The 26,019-nt window shown below is 36.8% G+C and overlaps 1 protein-coding gene across 1 annotated transcript in view; it reads left to right on the top strand.

Moving 5' to 3' along the window:
• Positions 1 to 18,821, top strand: part of MEOX2 (mesenchyme homeobox 2) — a 52,751-nt gene extending 33,930 nt beyond the window's left edge. The window contains exons 2-3 of the mRNA XM_085050837.1: positions 4,791 to 4,963; positions 17,513 to 18,821. Of these exons, the coding sequence (XP_084906963.1) occupies positions 4,791 to 4,963; positions 17,513 to 17,737 (398 nt within the window). The 3' untranslated portion in view covers positions 17,738 to 18,821. The remainder of the gene's footprint in view (positions 1 to 4,790; positions 4,964 to 17,512) is intronic.
• The last annotated feature ends 7,198 nt before the right edge of the window (positions 18,822 to 26,019 follow it).

Here is a 26,019-nt window from a genome sequence, read left to right as displayed (position 1 = left end):
GAAGCTTCTGTTAACATGTTAGTGATTTAAAAAAATGTCAAAGATTTATGTTTGAAAGAAATATTCTTTCGCAAAACATTAAACTACTCAGAAGTAGCAGGATTTTTCTTTTATTAATTTGTATAGATTGCTTCATTTTAAAGTAGATACCTGTGTAGTAGTTGTTTTCTGCAAGCACTTGATTATCTTTTAGAGGAAGGTATGCAATTAAGAACACTTAATTTACCTAACTTCACTATAAGTTAATAGAGAAATAAATTTAGAAATAGTTTGCTAATGGTAGGGGCTTTTTGAGGGTAAGTGTTGAAAACTGTTAGTGAAAGCTGAAAACCTGAATATTGAACAATAGGGATGAAATTCTGAGGGCCTTTCTGTCGCAAATCATTAGTGTTTATTGTCACTACTCACTCTCACTATGGATGTCAAGATCTGAAAACCTTCTGCAACCTCCAATAGAACACTAGCAATCTGTTTTATTTTTGAAAATTTTTGTCTGGGGTATTACATTACTGGCATTAACTGCATGTTCATTTCTGTCTCAGAAATTAAGGTGTGTCAGCAGTTGAACTAATCCAAGAAAAAGCTAATAGCTGCTTCTTGCCCATTTTGCCTTTGGTTCTGACTGTACCTGGTTACTAGCAGATCCTTGTACCATGGATATTCCAACCAGTCTCTTTTCCATGTTCTGTGATCTATCTTGTTTTTCCCTAGGCATGCATCAGAAGTAACAACACCAAAATTATCACATTTCATATTCTACACGCAGGAGTTTGATCCTGTGTTTGCTTGACATGCTTCATCTCTTGATGTAGAGAGAAGGAAATAGAAACTCTGGTGGGTTAATACAAACATTGGGATTAAGAACAAACCTTTTCTTAAAGCAAAGCAGAAATAACTTTTGAGGGTGTGGAACAGTGTGATGAGGAATGATTTTTCAAAAAATAAATCTTGAGCTGTTATTAAACTTGGCAAAAATCTAAGTCTTCAAAGATTTGTGGAACAGCCATTTATAACTTTGAATGCCTTTCCAAATGGTGCCTTGCATCAGTTACCAACAAGCATTTTTGTCTAACAGGAGATATTAAAGATGCTGCCTGGAGTTTTTGAAAAGTGATAAAAATGGTTCTAAGGAAGAGGCATGACCTGCATCCCTCAAAGCAGTGTTTAACTGCCTACATTAGTTGACATCCAAAGAACAAAGGTTTCCGAAGGAGACTGATAAGGTACAAATACCTGCATGTAGGCTACATCTTCTGAAAGTGAGCCAGGATTTGTCTGGCAGAAGGCGGAAGACAGACAATATAGATTACTGTATTTTTCATCAAGTGGTCTGTAGCATCTGTATGTATTTTATGTGTGCCTTTTGAGAGGCAAGTAGTCTAACTTAGTTCTCCCTAGGCTTTGTTCTCTGCCTCTACACCTACCGCTTGGCATAAGATGTAGCCAGTAGAAGAAAACTAAGGTTCTTGGGACCTTTTCCTTGTCTTAGTTGCAACAGCTGCAAAACAGATGTAGGCTGACATGAGTCCTGCCAAGAATCTCTTCCAAGCCTCCCACCCATTTTCCACCAAAGAGAAGCTAGTCAGGTGATAAGAACAGAGTCCTGAAGGTCAGAAAGAGATGGGAGTTCCCAATCTTGGCTTTATAGAGACTTAAAAAAAGCCCCAACGACCAATTAGTAAACCTAAGTTCTTTCTCCTTGGAAATTAAAACAACCAAAAGTTTTAAAACTACAATTCCAAGCAGTATGACATCAACAGGACGTAAAAGACAAACTATACATGGACCACAGCAATACTGCAGTGAGCAGGTCACACGACAGCAAGAGTTCATAACTCATTATCAACTAACTGGTATCCATCTAAGTCTCTTTTTAGATATATTTTCAATATATCAAATGCATTAAGCAAAATACCATTGTCTTACTGGCCATATCTTTGTTGAAACAGATTTCCTGGGATTCCAGTTGCTCTGTTGCATTAACCACAGTGTTGAGAGGGGGTCAGCTTTCTGTACCTGTCACAGGTTTCTGTGTGCCTCTTCAACTTCGGCTTTCAGCAGTGTTTGAATATACCATGTGGTTTTTTAGTGTATCTCAGCTATTACAAATCCAATCAATGATATTCTGAAAAACAAATAAAACCCTGCAACTTTTTACTCTGTCAGTCTGCTGATGGAATCTTACTGCTCACAAAACTATGGCTGTCAGGCACTTAGAATCCAGCACTGAATTAAAGGTAGTATCCAGCAATGGCAGAAATATCTAAATAACCAATAGTCCAAGCATGCTTATATTTGCACAGGATCTGTGTGGGCTAACATTGATAGCAGTTCTGCATTCTCTCTGTTGGCAAAGATGATGGATAGATGCTACTCATGCAGTTTTATTTCCTTCTCCTTATCCCAGTATTCCTCACCTTCCCTTTTCAGTATCCCAAGAACCATTGGCTCTAAAAGTTATGAAAAACCATTTTCCGCTGTACAGCAAAGCTGTTTTCCTCATGGAACCATCTTCTTGCAATATTGCTCATATTACAAGTCTCAGTCAGTTACAGAGATCAGTATCTTCCTGGGAGACATTTGGATGGGCACTCCCGAAGTTTTTCCCTTCAAATATTCACAATAGAAGTAGCTACCAAGGCCTTACAGCCTTGCCCCCTCTTTCTGTTGTGTATCCAGGCTTATGTCTTCATTTCTAGTATTTAATTTTCAATATGGTATCAGTGACATATGTAGGTGTATTATTTTTATTTAAGGTCATAAACTTTAGTCTGGAAACCAGTGAGCCATGAATCTTTCTTACAGCAGGTACTGACATGGGAAGATTTCTTGGCTCATGGCCTCATACAGGCACAGGATGACCAGGACAGTTGTAGGAGGACTTTAGAAATGACTTGCATGAAATTCATTTCTGTGTCATGCTGCATGTAAGGACTTAATGCACACCTATCTGCTTTCAAATCCATATGAAACACATCTGCCTGTATAAGAATGGTAAGCCCAAATGCCAAGAATAATGATTTAAGTATCTCTCTTCAGTGATTCAATGGAATGCTAATATGGGGGCTTAAGTATTTAAATTTGGGTGATCAACTAGTATTTGGACCTTATGATGGGATGGCAGACAAGGAAATTTTAAGGAAAAAAAGCAATGCGCATATTCCTGCAAAAGAAAAATGTGGAGAGAAGTTACAGTGACTCTAGTTTGCCTATTAATATAAAGGAAGAGATGTGAATTTCTAGGTGTGAGGTGGTTTTGATATGTCACGTTTTCCATGTTCAGTTTGTATAATGGACCTTGGCCCCACACTATAAACAATGGGCCTGAAATCTAATGGGGTCCTACCCCAGGAAATCCCTACTCCACTTGTGGCTGCACAACTCCCAGATCCACTCAACAACTGTGGTGGATACCCTCAGTCATACAGCCGGCAGTACAGTGTACATTTAAAGCAAAGTTCTGTGTGTCATGTCAGCAAAATTAGAGGTTTGGTGATATGCTGCCATTAGCTTTAAAATATTTTAAATTAATGACTATTGCATTGGGTCAAGCATCAACAGTTCTCATAAAAAACAAAAAAAACCAAAGTTCCCTTCCAAGCAACAGAGTGGCTGACAAAAAGTGAAAACATTTTTATACCTTTATAAAATGTAGATTTGAAACCAGACTCAGTGGCCAGTTGGACAGGCTCAGGCATGCCGATGATTCATCTGACAGAGAGTCCCAGGGAGTGATTTCTTTGCAAGCCAGTTCATTTGGATGTTGATGCACGTTTCTATTTAAATCAGCAGCTGAAGTGTGAATTAATCTGTGACATTTTTAAGATGGTTCGTGAGGCCAGAATTTGACTAATGATACTCACGCTGATCTCCTGCTAATTTTGGATTTATAGGTGTTGTATCATACCCAAACCTACAAATGTCTGGTCTTTTTATTTTTTTCTTCCTTCTTTTTACTTTCCACTCTCTCTTTTTTTTCTTACAGTTTGAACTTTCATTTATTTAAACTGACTTTACTGACAGCAGCAGAATGACTGTCACTGAGTTATTGAGTTCAGTGGTTTTGGTCAGGACTAAATGTACCTGTTTCTGAGAGTAAAAGGAATCAGCAGGGTGATAATGTAACTTTCAGCAAAGCTCCTCTGATTGTGGCAAAAGTATTCCTTACACAATGAGCTTTAGTGGTAGAAAAATTCCTGTACTGACACCAGCTGTGGCAAAAAGTTCCCACCTGCACCATGGCATGAGCAGGAAAAGATCCCGTGGGACATGCTCACCAATTTCTTTTGGATATGTGTTTAATTTCCAATGCTTTGTCTGTTAGTTTTCCCTGAAAGCATAACTGGACTAAACCTTAATGTGTATGCTGTGAAAGACCTTTGGCTTAAGGTATCAGTGAAATGATAGGAGAGAGAGATTCTTCAAGTATTACTCATTATACACTAATCCAATGATACATATCCTGTACTGGTTGGACACACTGAGAGTTGCCAACAGTGGAAGGAATTGAAGCTTTGCAGAAATTCTTCAGAGAATTGTTAGAAAATGAAACACTGCAAGGTTTTAAGCTAAAGTTTGATGTGTGTGAATGGAAGCAGCAGTTCAAGTCTGTCAGAATTACTGCTGCTTTCCTGATTTACGGTGAAGGATCCATAGGAATGAAAGCAAGGGTGTGTTTCTGAGAGAAGAAAGCTTGAAGAATGTAACTTTATCTCGCTGTTGTCTTTGGGCTTGTTTCGTATTTAGCTGTACACTTGCCATTACATCCATTTTTGCATTTTTTTTTTCAGATTCCCAAGAAGGAAACTACAAGACAGAGGTCAACAGTAAACCCAGGAAGGAAAGGACAGCTTTCACCAAGGAGCAAATCAGAGAGCTAGAAGCAGAATTTGCTCATCATAACTATCTGACCAGGCTGAGACGATATGAGATAGCAGTAAACCTTGACCTCACTGAAAGACAGGTACTGATGCAAAATAATGGACTTTAAATGCTTGCCCAATATGTACCAGTGGTTAGCAGCTCCTTACAGTATAGCTCTTGTTTATAACGCAAATAATTATGTTGATATGTTGAATTTTTTTAGCAAAATTACATACATTTATTATCTCTCTGCTATGCAAGTAATTTATATTTTTATATGTACCACTTACAGATTAGTTTCATCTATTAGGCTGAGATGGAAGAGAAAAGCACAAGAAATAGATTTGTTAGATGGGTGCATGTCTTTTACAATCTGTCCACACTGATGTTGCTGAAGAGGGGGCAGGTCCCAAACACTGTATGCACAAGTAGTTGGTTTGCCTGCATGCAACAAATACGAGCATCTTGGTTCAGTCTATGTAGAATATGCAGTGGCCATTAATCCAGAGTTTCTGAACATCCTGTTTCCAGATGGCAGCAAAAATGGGAGCGCCAGCAAAACTGGGATACAGGCATTTTAAACCCCTTTATCTAACTCTGCTCTGTGAAAGCAGAGGAGATGATGGAATTTCTTATCACTGTTATTGGTTTCCTGCTCACCAAACCCTGGTCCGGGAAACACTTCTGCATGTGCTTAAGTTTCATCATGCATGTTGTCACATTGATTGCTAATGGAAACATCCATGTTACAAATGTACTAAAGTGTTTCAGGATCTCATCTCTACACACTAAATAGGTAGTGAAGTCACATTTCAAATACTAATTATATCAATGTACACATTTTGAAAATGCATTTTAGTAAAGAAGTTTAGAACACTGGCCTCAATTACACAAAATCTGATTAAATAGTTCCTACAGTTTTATTATTGAAATGAAAAGCTTTTTGCCCACTGATAGACAGTCATTCTTTTTTCAGGAATCAATATGAGATTGAGAGATTGCTTTAGATGCAATCAGTAAGACAAGTCAATACAGTCAAGAAAAGGCATTAAAATAGCATAATGATTTGTGAAATCCACGTACAAGAGGATCTACAATTTTCTTGAGTTTCATTAACGATTCCATAAGTAGACATATCAGCAAAAATCCAGCCTTTTCTAAAAAGAAGATCACATGTTTACTCACAAAAGCAAGTGCAACAGTTTTTTTGTTTGAAAGCTTCTAGGTGTCAAATGGCTGAAATGGCTGTCTCTTCGAGCTTGTCAAGAAAAACACAGCAATTTCTTGTTCAATTTGACCACATTTCCAGGTTCCACTGGGGTAATATTCAGTTAAATACAGTTGTTACATTTTTGAAGCACACCATTTTGTGTCAAACAGTGGATAAAATTTTGCCTTTTTTCATTTCCACTGCCTGTTCTTGAGCCACACCTGATTTTCACCGCTAAGGAAAGGAGGAATGAATTCTTGTCTTGGTGACAAAAGTAGAGTTAGCATGAAACTGAACAATGATAAATAAATTAAAAAAAATATCTGCTGGACAATTTGACAGGAATCAGTCAGCTGAATATATCCCTATATTTAATAATGGTGAATTTGGCCTAGAATTCAATTGTTCTCCCTAATAAATTGTATATTCTTTTCTTCTAAGATCAGGTTGAGTAGTACAAGTAAATGAAGAGACAGTTCACTATCCTGAAGGACATAGTTAATCTAAAAGCATGTAGCATACTGAAAAGGGCCAGATAAATATTGAATATTGTCTCTGGAGGAGAAAAAGCGCCCAGCTACATAAATGTAGTGAATTGATTTAAGCCATGGAGTACTTGCTGTTTTCCAGCTGTCACAAAACACCAGTTTTAAGCATTCTGCTGATTATTGTGATAATTTCTATAGAATTGTCATTAGTATATTAAATTATGTTATCTAATCCTTCTCTGCTTCCCCAGATTATCACAGAGTGACAACTGAGCTCCTAGAGATAACTCCCTTTCTTCCTTCCTTCCTTCCTGCCTTTCTGTTTAACACCACTTTAGAAAAGGAAAGCATTAAGATTTTTAGTTTGATAGAACCCAGTTCTGTATCTTGCCACAGTAAAATGGTCTGAGAAAAGGAGAAAAAAAACCCCAACAACGAAAGCATAAAAACTGTATTGTTAATAAAAAAAAAAATTGAGAGGAAATTCTGGACATATTTTTAGGTTTGTGAATCATACTAAGCCAAGTAATGTAAACTAGAAATGCCTCTTAAATCAAATATATTGCTTTGATAGAAAAAAATGGTGTAAATAGTGTGGATCTGGGTGTGGGTTTCCATAGTATATGGCAGACTTCAAAAGCTGAATGCCATAAATCAAAAGACTTGGCTCTTGCATACTTGTTTTACATCAGTATTCCTCCAGTGAGTTAAAAATGTACTTCAGGGTGAGCACGGTGTGACACTAAGATCTCTTTTCTCTCCAGTTAACAGAGGGAACTCTCCTTCAGGACCTGTCTTTTCACCATTACCAAAATGAATCATTATTCTTGAGTGAGATAACAGCACTTATTTACATACTTACTAGTGTTCTTACTTTTTTTTAAACTAGCTGTCCCAACAGAGGAGATCATATTTGATACCTACCTTAAACACGTGCAAAAAAAGGATCTCAAATATATTGATGGAATTATCCCTCCCCCCACCCTTTCCAGTGAGGTAGCAATTTTAGAAAATTGTGGTTTATGGAACTATTTTTCTTTAGTATTTTCCCCAAAGCTGCATTGCAGAAAATGCAATAGTTGATAGGTCCTTTGTTTGAAAGCAGTAGTAGTTCCTTTGTTTTGAAATAAGTGAATACACAAGTGATAGCCTTGATCTCATCACTTGCTGTAGGCCTCTTGGTGTTGGGATATTTCTTGCTCTCTGATGAAACATTGAATTTGCATACAGAGAATTGAAACTTGCTTGAGATGTAAATGACAATGTAAATGAGTAAAATGACAGAAAAGTAGGAGTGGGTATTGGGTAAACTAATGTATCTGCTCAAAAATATGTTTGAGAGCAGACTTAACCCCTAATGGAATTATTTATTTAGTATTATTTTTTCACTAGGATTTTTTTAAAAAATGACAAGTGCATTATTCAGAGACAGAAGTACAACCAAATGATCTGGGGAAAGTATGGCTGGGTCATCCTAAAGCTCTACAACTTTCAGTTATTTCCCAAAATGTGAGATAAATCACGGAGCCTATTATTTTGAGAAATCTATCTTCCTCTTGACTATAGTGATAATTTCTGCCATACGCCGCAGATTAAAAGAGGCACTGACCAACTAACACTTCATAATTACCTTTCTGGCATTTAAACAAGCTGTAGAAAAAAACATATGTCTGACCATATTTAAAAAGCTATATAAGGGTATTAAAGTTTTCTGCAGTCATCAAAGTAAGACTCCATTTGACTTTTGAAATAACTTACGAGATCAGTTCAAACATAAATGACTCATGGAAGGCTATTTCACAAAAATAATAATGAAAAAACCCTAACAACATATGGCTAAGGAGAAGGAAGTAATCCTATCACTCCCTAAAAAGGAAACCTGAATTACAAGACAGGAGGATGAAATTAAATAAGTGCCTCAATTGCCTAGATATTAAGAGTGCACTTTGAGAGCATTATAAGCACATCTGGTGGTAGGATGGCTCTATTATGGTATTGTAAGAATTCCAGAAATATAGGTACATATAATTCCTGCTCGCTCTCCTATAGAGTGCACTCACAATCCCAGCTCAGCCAGCAGTTAATAATTTTCAGCTGGCAGGCCTCTAGTATATTCTGAAGAGCTAGTTAGACTAAAAACTATCTGAGCTCCCTAGATATTTGTAACCTTGACAAGCGCATTCTTGGCTTTTTTGTTCCTCCACATAAACTTGGAGAAGGTTCCATGCAGACTTTTTAATATCTCACTGTGGGATGAGGGGAGGAAGCAGCTGCAGTGGGGTATCAGAGGCGTGGCAAAATGGACATTTTTATGGAGTTGATCCTGCCAAATATAGAAAGAGTAGGAGATCTTTCCATCTCGCAGGATCTTTTTGCATGGAGCTAATCAAAAGAGTAATGTTGCAGTTCTTCAGGCTAGCTAAGGTTACCGGAATAAACAGACCAAAGATGTAATGTTTCTGTTTGCCAACATAAACGGAAAATCCCACCTAGTCAGATTAAATTCTGCTGATGGTAATGAGAAGGTTTATTTCTTCTCAACTTTAATTTCCAGTATCTACCTAGAAGTTACCAATCATTTATAAAAGGCCTAAAGCCATTTATTTTGCATAGGCAAAGGACACAGTTTTGTCCAAGTGAAGAATGCTTTTGTATCAAGTGTTTGACTTCCCTGCATGTGGTACCAACATGGAATGAGTCACAAAGAAAGAAGTTTTGTGATGCCTTTTTCTATCAGAAATGGAAGCAAGCAGCACTATTATTGAAATTATACTTTGATATAGTACCATAACCCACACGGTAGCACTGCATTGTTAAGACCATGCAAATACTAAATGAAATTCACCATTAGAAAAATTTTCTCCAGACCTGATTACCTCAATGCTTCATCACAAGTGACTTCATTAAAATCCTTCTCAGCATTACAGAGTTCCAGGGAGGCTACTCACTGCATTTTTTAGACTTCACTGGTAAGGTAAGAGTAGCTTCACTTAGTCACCCAGGCAAGAAAACAGGGAGTTCAATATTCCTCCATCATGTGTTTGTTCTGCACAACCACTGGAAGTGTAAATGTCTCTTCATGCAGCACATGGCATCACTGGTTTTCTACTTTAGGAAGCTAGTTTTCTGAGTTTAGGTGGTGAAATTATTCCCCTGTATACTTTAAAACAAAATCAAACTGGATTGATAGGATGGGCTTGATCATATCTGTTTGATTTGTCATGCTGTCACATCTTCTCTGAAAGGCAGCTGCTCATTCCACACTTCCATGTGTTAATCCCTCTCTATAGACACTATAATAATGAGCCTGTGTGGCTTGAAATCCTTTAAATTCTTTGTTTATTTTAAGTAACACTCTTAATCAAATAAAATTTTAATATTTGTCTTGAGCAATATAAATGCCAGCAGAAAGAGTTACTGTGCTACCTCTGGTCTTCCTCAGGAAAGAAAGCACCTAGAAAACTTAACTATAACTTGTGCATGCTTTTGATTTTTACAATACTTCTTTTAAAAAAATCACATGGCAAAAATTCAATCAGCATATTTAATTTGCAATATTGATTGAATTCAAACAAGCAATTCATATGCAAAGATCCAAGTGCCTCAAGCTGTTAGTTGTGAATGGACCCTACACCTGCAGAGAAACTCTGTGAGGTTCTGGGTGGGGAGAAACCTCTGCCTGTGCCAAGAACCATATGTGATACAGACAGAAGAAATATTAGCAGCTCATACAGCTGCTCTCACAAATTGTGTGAGGTTCTGCCATTACCTCCCCTTGCCATTTCTTAGACTCAGTTTGAGAAAGATGTGGCTGCTTCTGCCTCCTGTTTAGGGAGAGAGGAGCTTTTAAAATTTGCCACTTGTAGTCGCTTTAAGAAACAGAAGAAATTAGTGGACAACAAATAATTTTGGGAAGCTGAAAAATGAACATGTAGAATAAAGGAGGTATTTTTTTATGGAGGTCATTGAAAAATGCAGAATCTCTTCCCTTGAGGTTTCTACTTCTCAAGGGATTTACCTTTCCTTGTAGTAAAGTAGTAGCAGAAAGAAGCATCAACATACTCATCCAAAAGCCAGTCTACCTTCTTTTAACTTTCACATTTAGTTGATCTGTGCAAAATGCAGAGTAATGCATATTAGAATTTTTCTATTATGAAGTAAAATACTCTACATGTGAGTAATCCATGGAGGTAAATGCCTACACAAAAAAGAGCGAAGTTTAGCTAAAGGTCATATTCCCCAAAAATTAGTTTCCCACCATTTGTTTATTTGGTAGATTTGGAATCACACAATCATAGAATCATGGAATTGTTTGGATTAAAAGACATTAAAGATCATCTAGTTCCAGCTGCCATGCCATGGGCAGGAAACATTTCACTAGACCAAGTTGCTCAGATCCTCATGCATTCTGGTCTTGAACACTTAGAGGGATGGAGAGTTCACAACCTCTCTGGGCAACCTCACCCTCACAGTAGAGAATTTCTTCCTAATATCTAATCTAAACCTACCCTCCTTCATCTTAAGACCATTACCCCTTGTCCTTTCACTATATGCCCTATCAAAAGTCCCTCTCTGTCCTTGTTAGCCCCCTTTAGGTACTATACATATGTAAAGAAATGGATGAAAGTAGGCTCTCAAAAGATCTATTACAGGAGAATAAGGTAGAGGGAGTTTTAGCAGCAGCCACACAGATTGCCTTTCTTGGCCTTTAACCAAAAAAAGGAAAGAGTAATTAAAAAAATATATTTCCTTAGATTATGCAAAACAAGTCAGTAGGAGGAAGGAACCTGAAATAGTGTGCCTCTTTCTGCTTAAGATATGTTAACTGCAAAATCTACTTTGGTGAGGTTTTGATTCAGAAGGATCAGCTGTCTGATCATGAAATGAATTTTGAAGATCATTGGTGGAGAAGGCGACAATTCTTTGGATGGAACAGAGGGAGGTAAACTGAGTGCTCCCAAAGATTTCTGAAACTGGAATGAAGTACTGCTATAACTGCTGTCTTCTGAAATATAATGTCTCTTCCATCCCTGTCTAAACGTGGGAGGTAGAAAGGAGAATGTATCACCTAAGCAGTACCAAAATCTCAACTGACTTTTATGTAATGATAAACCAGAACTCACTCCTACACCTTCCTGGGTGCCAAAAGCTCCAGCTGTCCTTTGTGCACCTGCCAAAACCTCCCCTTTTTCTCAACAGCTGCTGCAAAGTACTTGTACATATTCAGTGCAAAGTCCTGTAACGTAACACAGAGGAGATCATTTTAAATCAGTGAGCAGGTGACTTAAGTAATTTTAATCAGAAGGTTCTGGTACCACTCATTCATTTCCAAAGAGAAGTCAATTTTCTCCAAGTGATGGATTTTGAACATATTTTGTAATAACTAAGAGGACATTTAATACTTAGATTTATTTAAACTGGTTTTAATCTCTAAAATATATTTGAGATTTTTATGAGAATTTTTTGGAATAGAAAATGGAATTCCTTCAAGTCATATTCTAAGAACACTTATATTTATTAGTAGGAAAGAAACTTTCTGGTTGTACATTTCTATTTACTTTTTAAAGTTTCTGAATAAACTATCATGAAAATGCTATATCTATACATGAAAAAAAGGTAAGCTTCATCTGTATAACACCAGGGATTTCTGTAAAGTTCAGGAGTTTGACTTTCCTTAAAACTTGGCAGCATAAGTGTACTATCTAAAAATAACAGGAATGTTTTCAGAGCCAGAGAAAGCTGAGAAGTGAACCTCTTTTTCTTTTCTAATTTTGAAAACTTGCGGTTATTTCTTGTTATTTGTATGTTTGTCTCTACAAAGGGAAAGTAAATTGGAAGATTTAAAAATAATAAAGCTAAAGAAAATGGACAGCGACTGACCAGGGGTACAATGCTTTAAAGCCTTGATGCTTTGGTCTTCATGATGTATAATTTAGGTGTATTATAACATGGCACTTAGGATACTGACTTCAAAGGCTCTTAGAAATATGGATCCCTTAAAGCAAAATAACAGTTTCAACTTGCAAAGCGTTCTTATTTCTAATTTTTAAGGCTCTTGAGATATCAGGCCTCAAATTTTAATCTTGTTTGGGACTCATGCCACTAAAACCTGGAATAGAAAACCTCATTTTAGGAAAGAATCTTTCATTTTCAGAAAAGGGCTTTAATAAAAAGAAAGTATTTTTTCTTGAAAGAAGAAAGAGAGCAGACAGTGGAACTAAGGTAGTTTGAATTCAGTCATAAATTTTTCAGTCAGTTATTCTGAAAGTTAATATGACTGAAGGGCTCTGCTGAAGAAGGAACATTAAATCCGAAGTTAGGAAATATTCACATTTTTAATCAAAAGGATGTGTTGACATCCACATGAGGAAGTTGTATTAAAGATACACATGCAACACAGCACATCATGTGGCCCTTAAGACGAAGGACTTATATATGATAAGTATGTAATAATTATTTTGGCAATGTAGACACTAACAGTGTCAACCTCCTTGTTTTGACTCCCCTGCTATGATTCCTGCAGAGTAGACCTTAAAGTAAATTGGTCACAGCAAACACATTTATCTTGTACATCAGGAGAAATGCGATGTGGAATAATTTACTCCTATCTCAAGTAAGAGTCTAATCATCAGATGTGGAGATGCAGATGCTAAACAACTTGTTGACTAAGGGAAAAGAAACAGGGCTTTCGTGCCAGTAAGCAGATGTGCTCAATAGACTGGCTCGTAAGCGCTGATTTAGAAACAGCTGTTAATGCTACCATCATCTTTAATAAAGCTCATTTCCCGCCACTTCCTTTGTTTTCTGTGCATACATATGCTTGCTCCATACGGTCAAGTTGTGCTAGTCAAAGGGTGGAGAAGAGGGAGTGCATTTTAATAAACAGTAGGCAATCCGGACTTGATTCTGGGAGGTGGTGATCACTCTCAGATCCTGTTGGAGCTAACTTGGACTTGAAAAATAGCATTGAAAGGTTTGTAAATCTTATTAAGTCTGTCACAGTAGATCTTTAAACTACTTTAAAAGGACATAATATTTTGCAAAAGTTGCAAATGGCACCACTAGTTCTTTCACTGAGAGAAATTTCAAGAATTTTTCAAGTTCACTTCAGCAAGGATTTTTTCTCTCTTTTATTTTTAATTTTTCTTTATTTTTCTTTCAGTCATTTAGTCACTCTCTGTCACTCTTGATCTTTCTATCCTTCCCCTTCCCCTTCCCCTTCCCCTTCCCCTTCCCCTTCCCCTTCCCCTTCCCCTTCCCCTTCCCCTTCCCCTCTTTCTTTGTCCTCTCTCCTTTTTGTTTCTCAGGGTGTTTTGTTTTGGTTCATGTTTTATGCAAGACCTGTAAGATTTAAATGAGTTGTGTGTTTAAAAAACATGTTCTTCTGTGAACCAAGATAAGCTGACACTCTGAATTACTTCACACAAAGTTTGCTTCACTTCCTTTCCATTACTAAAATATTGATGGATCACATATCAGTAACGATTATACCCTCTACAACTGACTCTTCAGCTCCAAAGGAAGTTCAGAATTCCAAGATCTAAATTTGATCTCTAGAGGAAATAACAAGTGAAGTACCTGTCTCATATTATTAGCACATGAGCATTAAAGTCTTCATTTAGAGTCTATTGAGCTGTATGAAAAAAATCATATTGACATTAATATACTTTGGATCAGGTCAAAAGTGGACTTCAGTACTATATAATGGTGGACATAAAGAAATACATATATTAAATACCTATTCCCTCATATAAGAGCCCTGCTGTACATTAACACAGCAAATGACATCAAAATAAACTCACAATATTTTCAATTATAAACTTCACTATAAATGATTTCTAACTTCCGAAAATAATCTTTGACATACTACATAATGTAATTGCTCATTTTATATTCTCTAAGTAAAGCAGATGCAGTTTATTTAAAGTCAGGAACAAAAAAGCCCTTTTTTTTTTTTCTTTTCTAGCATTGTTACCATTTTCTCTTTATGGGAAGACTATGTGACAGTCAGTAGTATATTTCCTCCCATGAGATTGTCAGGGTTACTGTCTTCCTTGTACACTTAAGAGAGTGCATACAAAGGTGGCTGGACTCCTTCCAGCCCAACCTCCCCCAAATTCCATGTTTCCCATACAGTGGGTCATGTGCAGATGTAGCATTGCATACTGGATCCACTGAGCAATATGTAAATGTATCTTGTGCTTATTCCTGAAAAGGGCATTCATCATTCCTTAATTGATTCATATCAACTAATATGCAGATGCTGACCTCTCCTAATCTCTGGTGGAGGCACTCTAAGGCACAATCTTATGAGCTGACCAGAGTGCTGGTGATCTAAGTGAAGAAGTACTCCCCAGCCTGGATTCAGCTATTGATTGCCTGGAAGTTGGTGTCAGTCTCTTGGGTTTAATTCTCAAGGCGACAGACTCCTCTCAACTCTGCTGCTGTGAAGTGGCCTGACTTACAACAATCAGAATCAAAATGTATTGTTATAAAAGAAAACCCAAATAATTTATTAAATCACAGTAGAAAAAGTCAAAAATGTCAGCTCAGCAGATCTAAGAATTAGCTTTGTCTGTGAGAAAGCAGAAGTGAGCACCTGTATCAGAAGCCAGGCTGTAATCATGCTGCTCACTCCTGTCCCATCTAGGGCAGTTTCTGATAGGCTATAGGAGTATTAGCTTCAGTTTCTCAAGTATCCACAAATGAGCTGGCCGCATCCAGAAGGCTGTTTGCCTTGATGTCTCCTGTGCCAGTAAGTTAAAGGAGGTTGCATCTAGGCTGTGCACCAAAACTTTTACTTCAAATATATCATTGTAATTTTTCTTGAAACCACGTTTTGTATATATTATTATTATTTCATTTTAGGCTTTCAGTGCTGTGAATTATTCTGTGAATGTTCAAGGACATAAAAACATCCAGAGAATTGCTTGGACCTTTTAACAAGTACTTCAATCCTGTAATTTCTTTTTTCCAAAGAAAATTCTCTTGGCCCTTATTTCATAAGAAGTGTGATAATACCCTGTGGTAATGGGTCCAATCCAAAGTATATTATTTTTGACGTTTAGATTATGACTGCAGTTGCATCTACTGCACTATCTGGCACAAGCAGAGCAGTGCCTTTTGCAAGGGAAACTTCACTGTTTAAAAAAATGCCAAAAAACTAAAGAGATCAGCATTATCACATCTCCCAGAAAGCTGCCAATGCTGTACCCTTTTGAAGACATTGTTTCCAAGGACAGTTCTGATACCAGTCCTGAGTATGATTCCAACACCACAGCAGCCAGTAATAAATACCTTCCCTTTTACCCTCATTTCACTTTGCAAGCTAGATTTTTTGGCTCTGATGAGTTGACTAGAGGAAAGGATGTGCTGTGCTTCAAGGCTCTTAACTAACCTGGAAACATTTTACTCTGTTCCCGAGTGATTTGCTTTAACAGCTTACTTTGGCTTTAACAGGAAGATAAAGTATTAAAAAAAACAAACTCTCATCCTTCCTGTATACATACACAAAGATAGTGACGTTATCTATCAGTTCAATTGTAGTAAAATTTTAATGTAAAATTCAAAGTGATAGTAAAGGTTAAACACTGTGATGTTTCCTGGATGTGTAAGACAGATTCAGCAAAACAGCATTTTTGTGGCTCTATTACTCATGTTGTACAATATGTCCTGCTGTGCCTGTTGCTTGCTGATTCTTTTAAAACTCTGAAACACATTCTGCTAAACACAGCAGAGGATATACTAACATTGCAAGCTTTCTTGCTTTTTTTCCAAGTGAAATGTTGCAGGCATTGTTTATTTTTCTGCGGAACCTTCATCTGAAGGGCTACACACACACGCACAAGATTTTTCAGCAACATTAAATGAATCAAACAGAACAATATTCTATTCATAGTGTTTTCAGTGACAGTACTTTAGGCTGATCTGAAATCAGCCTTTTATCTGGTCTAATGTATTTGACAGCTGCTATGCACATCTTTTTTTTTTTTACTTTTCTTTTGGCTATTGAAAAACATTGTGGTTTGCAGTGCAAATAATTTAGGTTTACTTCTCCCTCATATATTTCCATACAGAGAAGGGGAGGAGGGGAAATGAGTTTCAGCTGGAGTAAAATCTTGGGGTTTAATGTGGCTTAAACACAGATACATTTTTAATCTTCCATGTTATTAATTTCTTTTTCATTCTTATCTGAAATTATTTGCTAATTTTGACTCAAATTTATAAATGCCTTGCCTTCTGACTTTGGACATGTTTATTTGTCTGAAAACTTTGACCAGAGTCTGTGGCTACATGTGGCAGAATAAAGGATTAGTTGACTAGAATAATTGGAATACATTTGTGAAATAGACAGGGAAGTCTTAAGTTTTGATGGTAAGAAATGCTCTTTCAGATATTTCAGCAAGTTTAAAAAAAAACCCATCTTTAAAGTCCTGCACCTGAAACTCATCACCACTTTACAGAAACAAAGCAGAAAGCAATGGGAACTTTACAGACAAGCTCATTCCAGATTAACTACCCTCCTATGAAAGGTTCTCTGTTACTCAAAATATATGTTCTTCTGCACGGTCCCTTGATGGGAAACAATTTGCCTTTGTTTCTCTCCCTGAAAAATGACATTAATATGTTTTCCGAGGTATGCAAACTTTTTTATGTTTTCTGAAGAGCTCTGAGATGTTCCTATGGAGCTGTCTGCAGCAGATAGCCCAGCTGTCTTCTTAGAGTAACCCCTTTTCCTCCCTTGCAGTCATTATCCCCAGTGTTCACATCCTATCCAAACCTGAACTGCCTGATCTTCAGGGAAAGCCTGCTAAGCTCTTTACCATCCAGACAGAAAGGCACATTAGAAAAATAAGAAACAATTCCCAAGCGCTGCGCTACAGCGGGAAAGTTCAGTATTACCTTCAATGACCCCATCTTTGTTTTCTCGTTTTGTCTTTCTTCTCTGAAGGTAAAAGTTTGGTTCCAGAACAGACGGATGAAGTGGAAGCGTGTAAAAGGGGGCCAGCAAGGGGCAGCGGCCCGGGAGAAGGAACTGGTGAATGTGAAAAAGGGCACTCTGCTCCCCTCCGAGCTCTCCGGCATCGGCGCCGCGGGGCTCCAGCACACGGGGGACTCACTAGCCAACGATGACAGCCACGACAGCGACCACAGCTCCGAGCACGCACACTTATGATACACACAGAGTGCCCCAGCGCCGTTCTCAGGAAAGATGCTTTGCTGGCAAGCCTTACACAGGCATCGTTTACTTATGCAAGTGACTCTGGCAGTGATTTTTAAAGTTGTTGTGGAAAATTCAAGCTTATTGTGTCTGCTTTCCTTGATTTTTAGATGGTTTACAGTAAGTGCCATGTCTTAAAGGTGCCTCAAGAGTGGAGAAGTGGAAGACAAACTTTGAACATTCCAGATTTGTTTATGTCATGTTTATGACAGCGGGCAGGTATTTTTGCTTTAGCTTGCACTGAAAATTACATTGCTCTCAAAAGACGTTATATTCTGAAAACCACAGTGCCACAAAATCACTATCTAGTGGATAAGAAATGTATTTTAACTCTGTATATATTTACCTTACAGCATTTTCCTGTCTTCACTAATTTTTAGCAATGCATTCATATTAGCTGATGGCAATAGTCACTCATGACAGTAAATGGCTTTTTGTCTCTTTATCTTTGTTTTGTTTTTCCAAAGACATACAATACATGCAGATACTTTTGTTCAAGTAGAGAACAATACAATAGTGTCTGCTAGGACACATCCTTGTATGACAGACAAAACAAATCTTATGTTGCATTTACTATCAACTGCTGCTAATAGGGTATTATTAAATTTACCTAGCTCCTCAATTCTTCCTATCTTATAACTGCAAAAAGTGATTTTTACAATCATAAGGATAGTCCAGTAACCTGCCAAAAATGTCATGTTCCACTCATGCTCAGTGGAAACTTTCCAAGGATTATTCATTTCTACTTTGTCATAATTGAGTACATTGATAAATACTGACACTCTGCAAAAATGTTGTTGCTTCATGTTTTGTTTTAAAAAAAACAACAGATAAACTGAAAGTTATTATCAACTGCTTATGTTGGTAGAAATCAAAATATAGGTAACTCTATATTGTGTCCCATGTGTAAAATCAAGACACATTTTCTGTTATAAGCTTTTGTGTACATACAGGCAAATACCAAACCCCAAAATTTAATGCAAACTATTGATTGTACTTTGTAAAGAAATATGTTTAATAAATAATCCTTTTTAAATAATTCTGGTCTCTCTACAGTGATTTCACAGGATTCTGAAAGTGATTTTTGCCTAAGCACCTCTGTCTTTTTTTGTGTATTTTGGAACTTCATACGGAGACAACACAAAGCTGTTTTCAAATTAAGGCTTTTAATCTTGATCTACCTTGATCCATTTGGGAAACTCTTTCCTTTAGCAGGAAAAATTTAACTAGCAGCTAATGATGTCTACAGCCAAAACCAACAAGAGTCTGTTCAACCATTTTTCCAGATTGAGAGCAAATGTAAAGGGTTATTTTGTTGAAGCTTGTTGACTTGGATGAAAGGGAATAAATACAAGGCAGGGATGCATACTTACATTAATCATGCCTTTATTCAATAAAGCTTTCAGTAGAAAAACCCCAAAGTATCCTCCCAAAAATTCAGAGATTATTTGGACTGGGTAGTGTGATAGAAGGACATGAGTGAAAAAAGAGGGAGCAAGAAATTTGTATATCCTAGGAAATGCTTGTGAGCATTCACTGAAACTCTGCTATGTGGAACAGTAGGGCATCATAAAAGTTAAAAGCGATCAAGAAATCTCTGTCTATTTTCCAAATCGTTTCCACTCTAAGTTTGATCTTTCTTGTACATTAATTGTTGTCATGACCATTTTAGTTTAAAATATCCAAGCAATGGGTAATTAATTTCTTAAAAGACTTCAGAGCATTTTATTAATTCCAGCAGTTAAGGCGCTTTACATTTTTTTTCTCAGTGCTTTTTCAAATGCCTTTGTTGTACAAAAGTGCTGAGAACAGGAAGGGGATAAGAAAAGAAAGACAACCATTGTGAATATTTGATATTTTTGATTTTATGTCTAGATGGGAAAGGTTTTTTGGGTGTTGGCAGGGATTATCAGAACAGAAAAAAATTACAATCATTCAGACTAAAGCTTTTTACTCTTGGCTATTTTCTCCTCCCTCTTAAGTGAAATATAACTACATTTCAAAGTGAAAAATTAGAATGGAAAGTTGAAAATAAGTATCTTTAATTTCCAAATAACACTTTTTAATAATGGACAAATAGAATGTGACTTGTTTTGCTAGTAAAAGGGAGAGAAAATGTCTTCCAAGTACTTTGTTAACCAAAAAATTCCTTTTCAGGTTTGCAGAATTGTTTATTGCTGTCATTCATAAAACAGTTACAATTGCATCTGAAAACGGATCAACCAAATTTGAGCTGACATTTTGCAAAACAAATGGAAGTGTTTTACTTACATTACTTGAAATGCACCAACAGTGTGTTCCTAGCCCAAGGCATTGTGCAAGGTGTGTTACTCTTTTAGTGGCACAGGAATTGGACTGTATTACTTGCTGTGGGGAAGCAGCCAGTTTGTCCAATTGACAAAGATAGTATTTTTCCATTTTCCTAGTTTTAACTGAATCTGCTGAGATTTAGAGCACAGGTTGAAGAGAGAGAAATGTCCAAACAGATTTGCAGTGCTAGGAGATTTTTTTTTGTTTAGAGAATGAACCTTGAAACAAAGGACCAAATGATGTAACTTTATATTACAGAACAAAAAGACAACTAACAAAATTGAATCTCTCCCATGCTTTAAAAGCAGCTCAGACTTTGAAAATGGCTGTAAGGTGCTATTTGGTAATTTCTCAGATTTCTTGAAGACCTCTGGTGGCTTTAAAGAACTGTTTGTTGGTACACCATTGGTGTGTGCACTGCAGTGCAGAGATCCCACACTGACAGCAGTTGAAGCTATGAAGTCTAGGCACAGTGAGCTTCCTACCATGGTCTTGAAGGAATTTCCTTGCATGCTGAACCCCACAGAAATGCAGACACTCTTCTTCCAGATTTCAGCTAGCTCGTATTCAAGCCACACAGAGCAACAACAAATGTCCTGCATTTTAGCACCACTTTGTGGGGTAGTGGGTCAGGACTCATCAATGCAGACAGTGTCTCATCTTCCAAATACTCCAATTACCCAAAAACTCATATGAAAGCTCCTGGGATCAATCACATGCGGTAAGATGCTTTGACTTTATATCAAAGTTGAAGCACAATTTTGTTGCTGAAAACAGATTTGGATAAAGGCTTTTGAACTGTAACTTGAGAGTTTGCTTTATCTTTGTTGTTTTATATCTGTCTGCAGACTGTTAAGTCTTCTCCCAGTCTAGCCATGTGGTATAGCTAAGACTATACCATTTAACAGATGGACAAAATCAAGCCCCAAGATTGTGACTTGCCGAAAGTTCTGCAGGCACTTGTTTGTAGAGCAAAATGTGTGATGAAGCCTAGTCAAGGTTATTTATTATTTCCTGTTATTAAATAGTCGACAATCACTTTTCATGACTTGTCAATGAATCCTGCTCCTGATGAGTCATGAGCTTTTTGAGTTACCATAATTTTGATATTGTATCTGTCCAGAGTCAGCCCCTCTTTGACGTTCTGTTGGTGTGTTGCTGAGCCAGGCACAGAAATGTACTCAGAAAATATATACAGAAAATATAATTCACTGTAAAAAGACAGTGATGTTTAACAGTTTAATTTTCAATATGATGGATGATAAGAATTCTTTTTTCTCAGGCACAAATCTATATATTAATTGCAGGGTTTCTTCCTCTTCCTTTATGACTATTGTTTTTTATTTCATGATTTTGTTCAATATAGCTTCATTGTTTTAGATTTCTTTTGACAGTAGCAGTTCAAGAGGTATCATTAAAATAATACCACTGCAAGCTGGCTGAATTTATTTAACCACACACTGAAAGTAGTATCTTTTCTTGACTTTTCATTGGATCCAAAAGTAGTCAAAAGAAAGGGAGCACAAGAAGAGACTCTATACCTTTATCTTTCCACCATGGGCCAAGTTTCAAGGTAGTTTATGTTTCCTGCTTTTTCAAGTGGAGGCTCTGGCTGCTGCAATAATATTATTTGTACAAATAAAGAAAGAAGCACAATTAGGACATGCACTCTCTGTAGCTAAGAGGAAACATGTAAGTTAGGGACAAAATGTCAGCTTGAGCCTTCATGTAGAATTTCCTGGCTTCAGTCAGTTGATGTCTCTTGGGTGAGCTTGTATTTAATTGGGTATACGCATTATTTAAGATAACAACAAGATTCAAGAAAATCTAAAGAATAACATTTAACTAATTATGAGCTGTAATTAAATACCAGTATGTAATGTGTGTGGACTGAATGAGATAATTCTGTATACAACCTGATGTCTATATTAATTTATAAAATGCAACATAGCAGATAACCAGCAGTAACTGGCTTTGGGCTTCAGCGGTGGTGGACACTATAACCTCAGATTAATAATGACTATAATGACTCACTGGAGCTCATTTGCTTTTATACATTTCTTTCCATTTTAATTTTAAGCCCATGGTCTTTTGGCATCATTTATAGCTGAAAGCTGTGGTGTAGGAATCAGTTTCAATGTAATTTAAGGCCCCTGGCTGTTAGTCAGGGCCTCCATATGGCATAATAAGAGGTTATCACATTCATCTGTAAAAACTGCAAATGTCTTAGAAGTTTCTTAGTCCTTTATTACCTCTGTCCAAATCTTGCATGCAGCACTATCACCTGATCAGTACACTTCGTTAAGATCAATAAGCAGGGAAGACCCCACAAAGCATTGTAAATGAAGAATTTGTTAAATAGTAGCTGTAGTAGGAAATAATTATTGTTCCCTTTTTCTTTTTCAGCACTTTTCTTTAGAAAGACTCCAAAGTTTTTAAAAGAAAGGGCACTCAAGAAATTTGTACTGGCCACCTTTTATGAAAGGCCAAACAAGTCTTTTGGGATTAGGTTCAGGGCTCTAGTAAATGTGCTGTGATGACCTGGTTCTGTTCTTTTCTAATATTATTTGTCCCTTGAATACCTTCTATGACAACCTACTCCAACTCTTGTGACCCTCACTCCTTCTCTTAACAGGATTCATGAAAAAAGCAAATATGTGGTTCTTCAGAGGAGAATTGAAAAATATAATAAAGATAAGAATGTGATGCAGGACATTTGATAATAACTAAAATGTGGCTAGTTCTGTTCAGAGGACTAATTGAGAGCAATACAGTGTATTGCCACATCCCTATTTTTTCCATAAAATTTCTGTTTATTATGTTTATTAAGGCTATATGCTTGAATTTAAATATTCAACTCTGATGTCTAACAAAAGAAGATTACTTATTTTTTCAAGAGAGAAAAAATTTGGACATAAGTACTTTTCTGCTAATGTTTGGGCAAATTTTGAAAATTTAGCATCCATTAAGAGAAATCTTGTAAAGTGTTATTTTACATTGGTGACCAACAAATTAATGAGATTCACTCATCCTTTAAGTAAACATCACAATAATTGATTTCTGTAGAAACTTTGTTTTCTCATAACCATATGATAATATAATGAAATTTGTATTATAGAAGTATGGTCTAAAACCATATGAAGCAATTAATGTGGCAGATATCTGTAGGAATAGTTTAGTATTTAGGGACAGATTCTTACCCTTAGTGTCACCACGAAAATATAAAATACACTGTATATGTAACATATGTTTGCTTACGGACTTCAGGGTTTTTAGAAATATGTCTATTCTGAATACTCACCACATTATTTGCCAAGAAAGTCACATGCACAGCTGAGAAAATACTAAAATGGGCATTTGCCCAAATTAAAAATGTATCTTGAAAAGTGCTCTTAGAAAAATTTTATGAAATCACCACAGAAATGTATTTAAGGGAGTAAAACCTTCCAGGGGAGGGAAAAAAGCCCCAAAATTTGGAATTACAACACACTGTAAATAATTTTGTATACATATTTCTATAATTCTTATGTAGATACCTATTCACCGGAACTGTGGAAATAAAATACACAACTTTTCTTTTGCAAGTGATACTAAGTACAACATAGAGCTGTCACTTTTCTAATTTTAGCATATTTGTGTTAGACATTTGATTCTGCTGACAATATTATGATGAGATCTCAGGATTCCTTTTATATGGAATATTTTTGCAAGAAAGAAGTAAAGGTTCTTCTAAGGCACCAAAGGACCTCATCTAAAGCCTATAGATGGCAATGGAAAGATTACGATTGATTTCACAAGGATTTGGACTTAACCCAAAGTCCACACAAAAGTTCATACAAATCAGTGAACAGTCCAGGATTAAGACATTAGCCAATAATTTCCAAAGTGACTGTTGACTTTGTGCCTCCATTATGACACACGGTATCCTGATTTCAACAAAGTTTTGAGTACACAGTGAAAATTAGGACCACTTTATGGAAATGTGAGTTGAGAACCCCATATTATGGGGTTATGAAAATTCTGTTCTTGGTTCTAACAGGAGTCATAATATGGGATTTGTATAGCTGGCAAATCATCACATTATGTTATTAAATTGTAGGTTTCATAAGCAATATGAAAGAATCTTGCTATGCTGCTTTCTTTCTGCAATTTGTGGTATTTGTAGATAAGAAAAATAAAGTGTGTTATATAGAAAGGTAGATTTGAACAGATGTTCCCAAATGGCGTGGGGGGTAGGGGCACTGAGGAAGGTAAAACTTTCCTTCCATTCAGATGTCTGTCTTGAATTTCTCACAGTTTTTGCAGACAGTTTGGCTCACTTCCAACATACATCGTTGCCTGTCTGGTATGAAAAATGCCATCTGTGGTGTATGGAAGTTCTTTCTTTAAAAGTGGCCTGCTAATTATTCTTCAGGCAGGTGTTAGTAAAGTGAAGTCAGGTGTCAAGCATAGCATAAACTTCAAATTGACTAAAATTGCTCTCTTCATGTATACCGTTCTTTCCCAAAAGAATTAAACAGAATATTAGAGAGAATTGAAATGTTGGTTGATACAGCACTGAGATGACTCATGCAGCAGTATATATTGTGGTGACACTCAAAAACTGAAAGTTAAAGGATGTGGGTTGAATGAAGTGTGTAAATTTTCCAAAACAAATATCCTTCTGATTCTTACAAACTGACTTGCCAGTCCTTTACGCTTGCACTGCCATGTTGCAAAATGTTAAAAATCCTGATGTTCTCAGAAATTTCAGACAGGGTAAAAGGTGGTGGAAAGAATTTCCTTCTGTGCTCTGAAAGACTGGGAAAGCTGTTTGATGAAAAGAGCGTGGAAGATGGCTGTTTTGTGTGAATGACACCTGCAAATTCTCACCTATATTCACTCTCCAAACCACTCATGCCTTAAAGCTTTTTGAAGATTAATAGGATGGTTAATGGGCCAGAATCAACACATGGGGGCTGCAGGCAGCCATTCAGCTGATCCAGGAGCCCCAGCTCCCAGGATAAGCACTGCTGCTGCCTCTCATTTGCAGCAGTTAGTGTGCTGCTCTGTTCCCTACATGACATGAGCCCTCCCAACTGAAGATGAAAACTCACCACACTGAGCCAGATGTTACAACACTTCTTTCTCCCTAACAGATGAGTGTTGTTAGGAGCTGAGGGATTACAAGTATAAATGCAAGGCTTCCTATTTTCTATGCCATTTGCAGAAGATTTTTTGAATAAACAGTCCTTCTACTCTTTGTAATCTTGGTGCTCAGAATGACTGACATTGTTAGTGGTATAAAAAATGAGGATGAAGAAAGCACAGGCACATTTACTCCTTTTGACAGTAAGACTTTGCATTGTTTGCTTTATCAGTGATGAAAGTAATCCAACTTTCTCTCCCGCCTTAAGCAAACTCTTGACAAAATATTTACAATAGATTGATATGACGCTGAGATAAATAGCAGTCCTGTAAGTAACTCAGAATGTAGTGCTGTTACATTTTTGATCAATCCTGAGACATCTGGAGCACTTTGAACTACTAGTCTTCTACCATGAAGAACAGTTTTACTTCCATAAGGACTTCCTCTCATGTTTTCAATATCAGGCTTAGCCTCTAACGGCCTTAGCATATTGCGATAATGAGATGTACACAAAGCACTGGCATGCAGCATTATTGAGATGATTTCCTTTTTGGCTCAGCCAGATTCCTGTTAAAAGTTATACGGACTCTTAAGAGACTAACAAAAGAAGAATTAAAGATCCAGCAATGGCACGAAGATAAGCCTGATGAAGCTGGATTTAGGCTCTCATGAAATTAAAAGCAGACTTTGTATGAATACATTTATGAAATATACCATTGCAATTTCATTACACAACAAAACCACAAAGCTCCAAATCCACTTTTTGGCGCAGGTTGAATACCTATCAAAATCCCAGTAT

The sequence above is a fragment of the Lichenostomus cassidix genome, chromosome 2, assembly GCF_008360975.1.
Source record: "Lichenostomus cassidix isolate B80296 chromosome 2, HeHo_3.0, whole genome shotgun sequence".
Classification (NCBI taxonomy): Eukaryota; Metazoa; Chordata; class Aves; order Passeriformes; family Meliphagidae; genus Lichenostomus; species Lichenostomus cassidix.
Note: the sequence above shows the minus strand (reverse complement) of the source record. Positions and strands in the feature narration are given on the sequence as shown.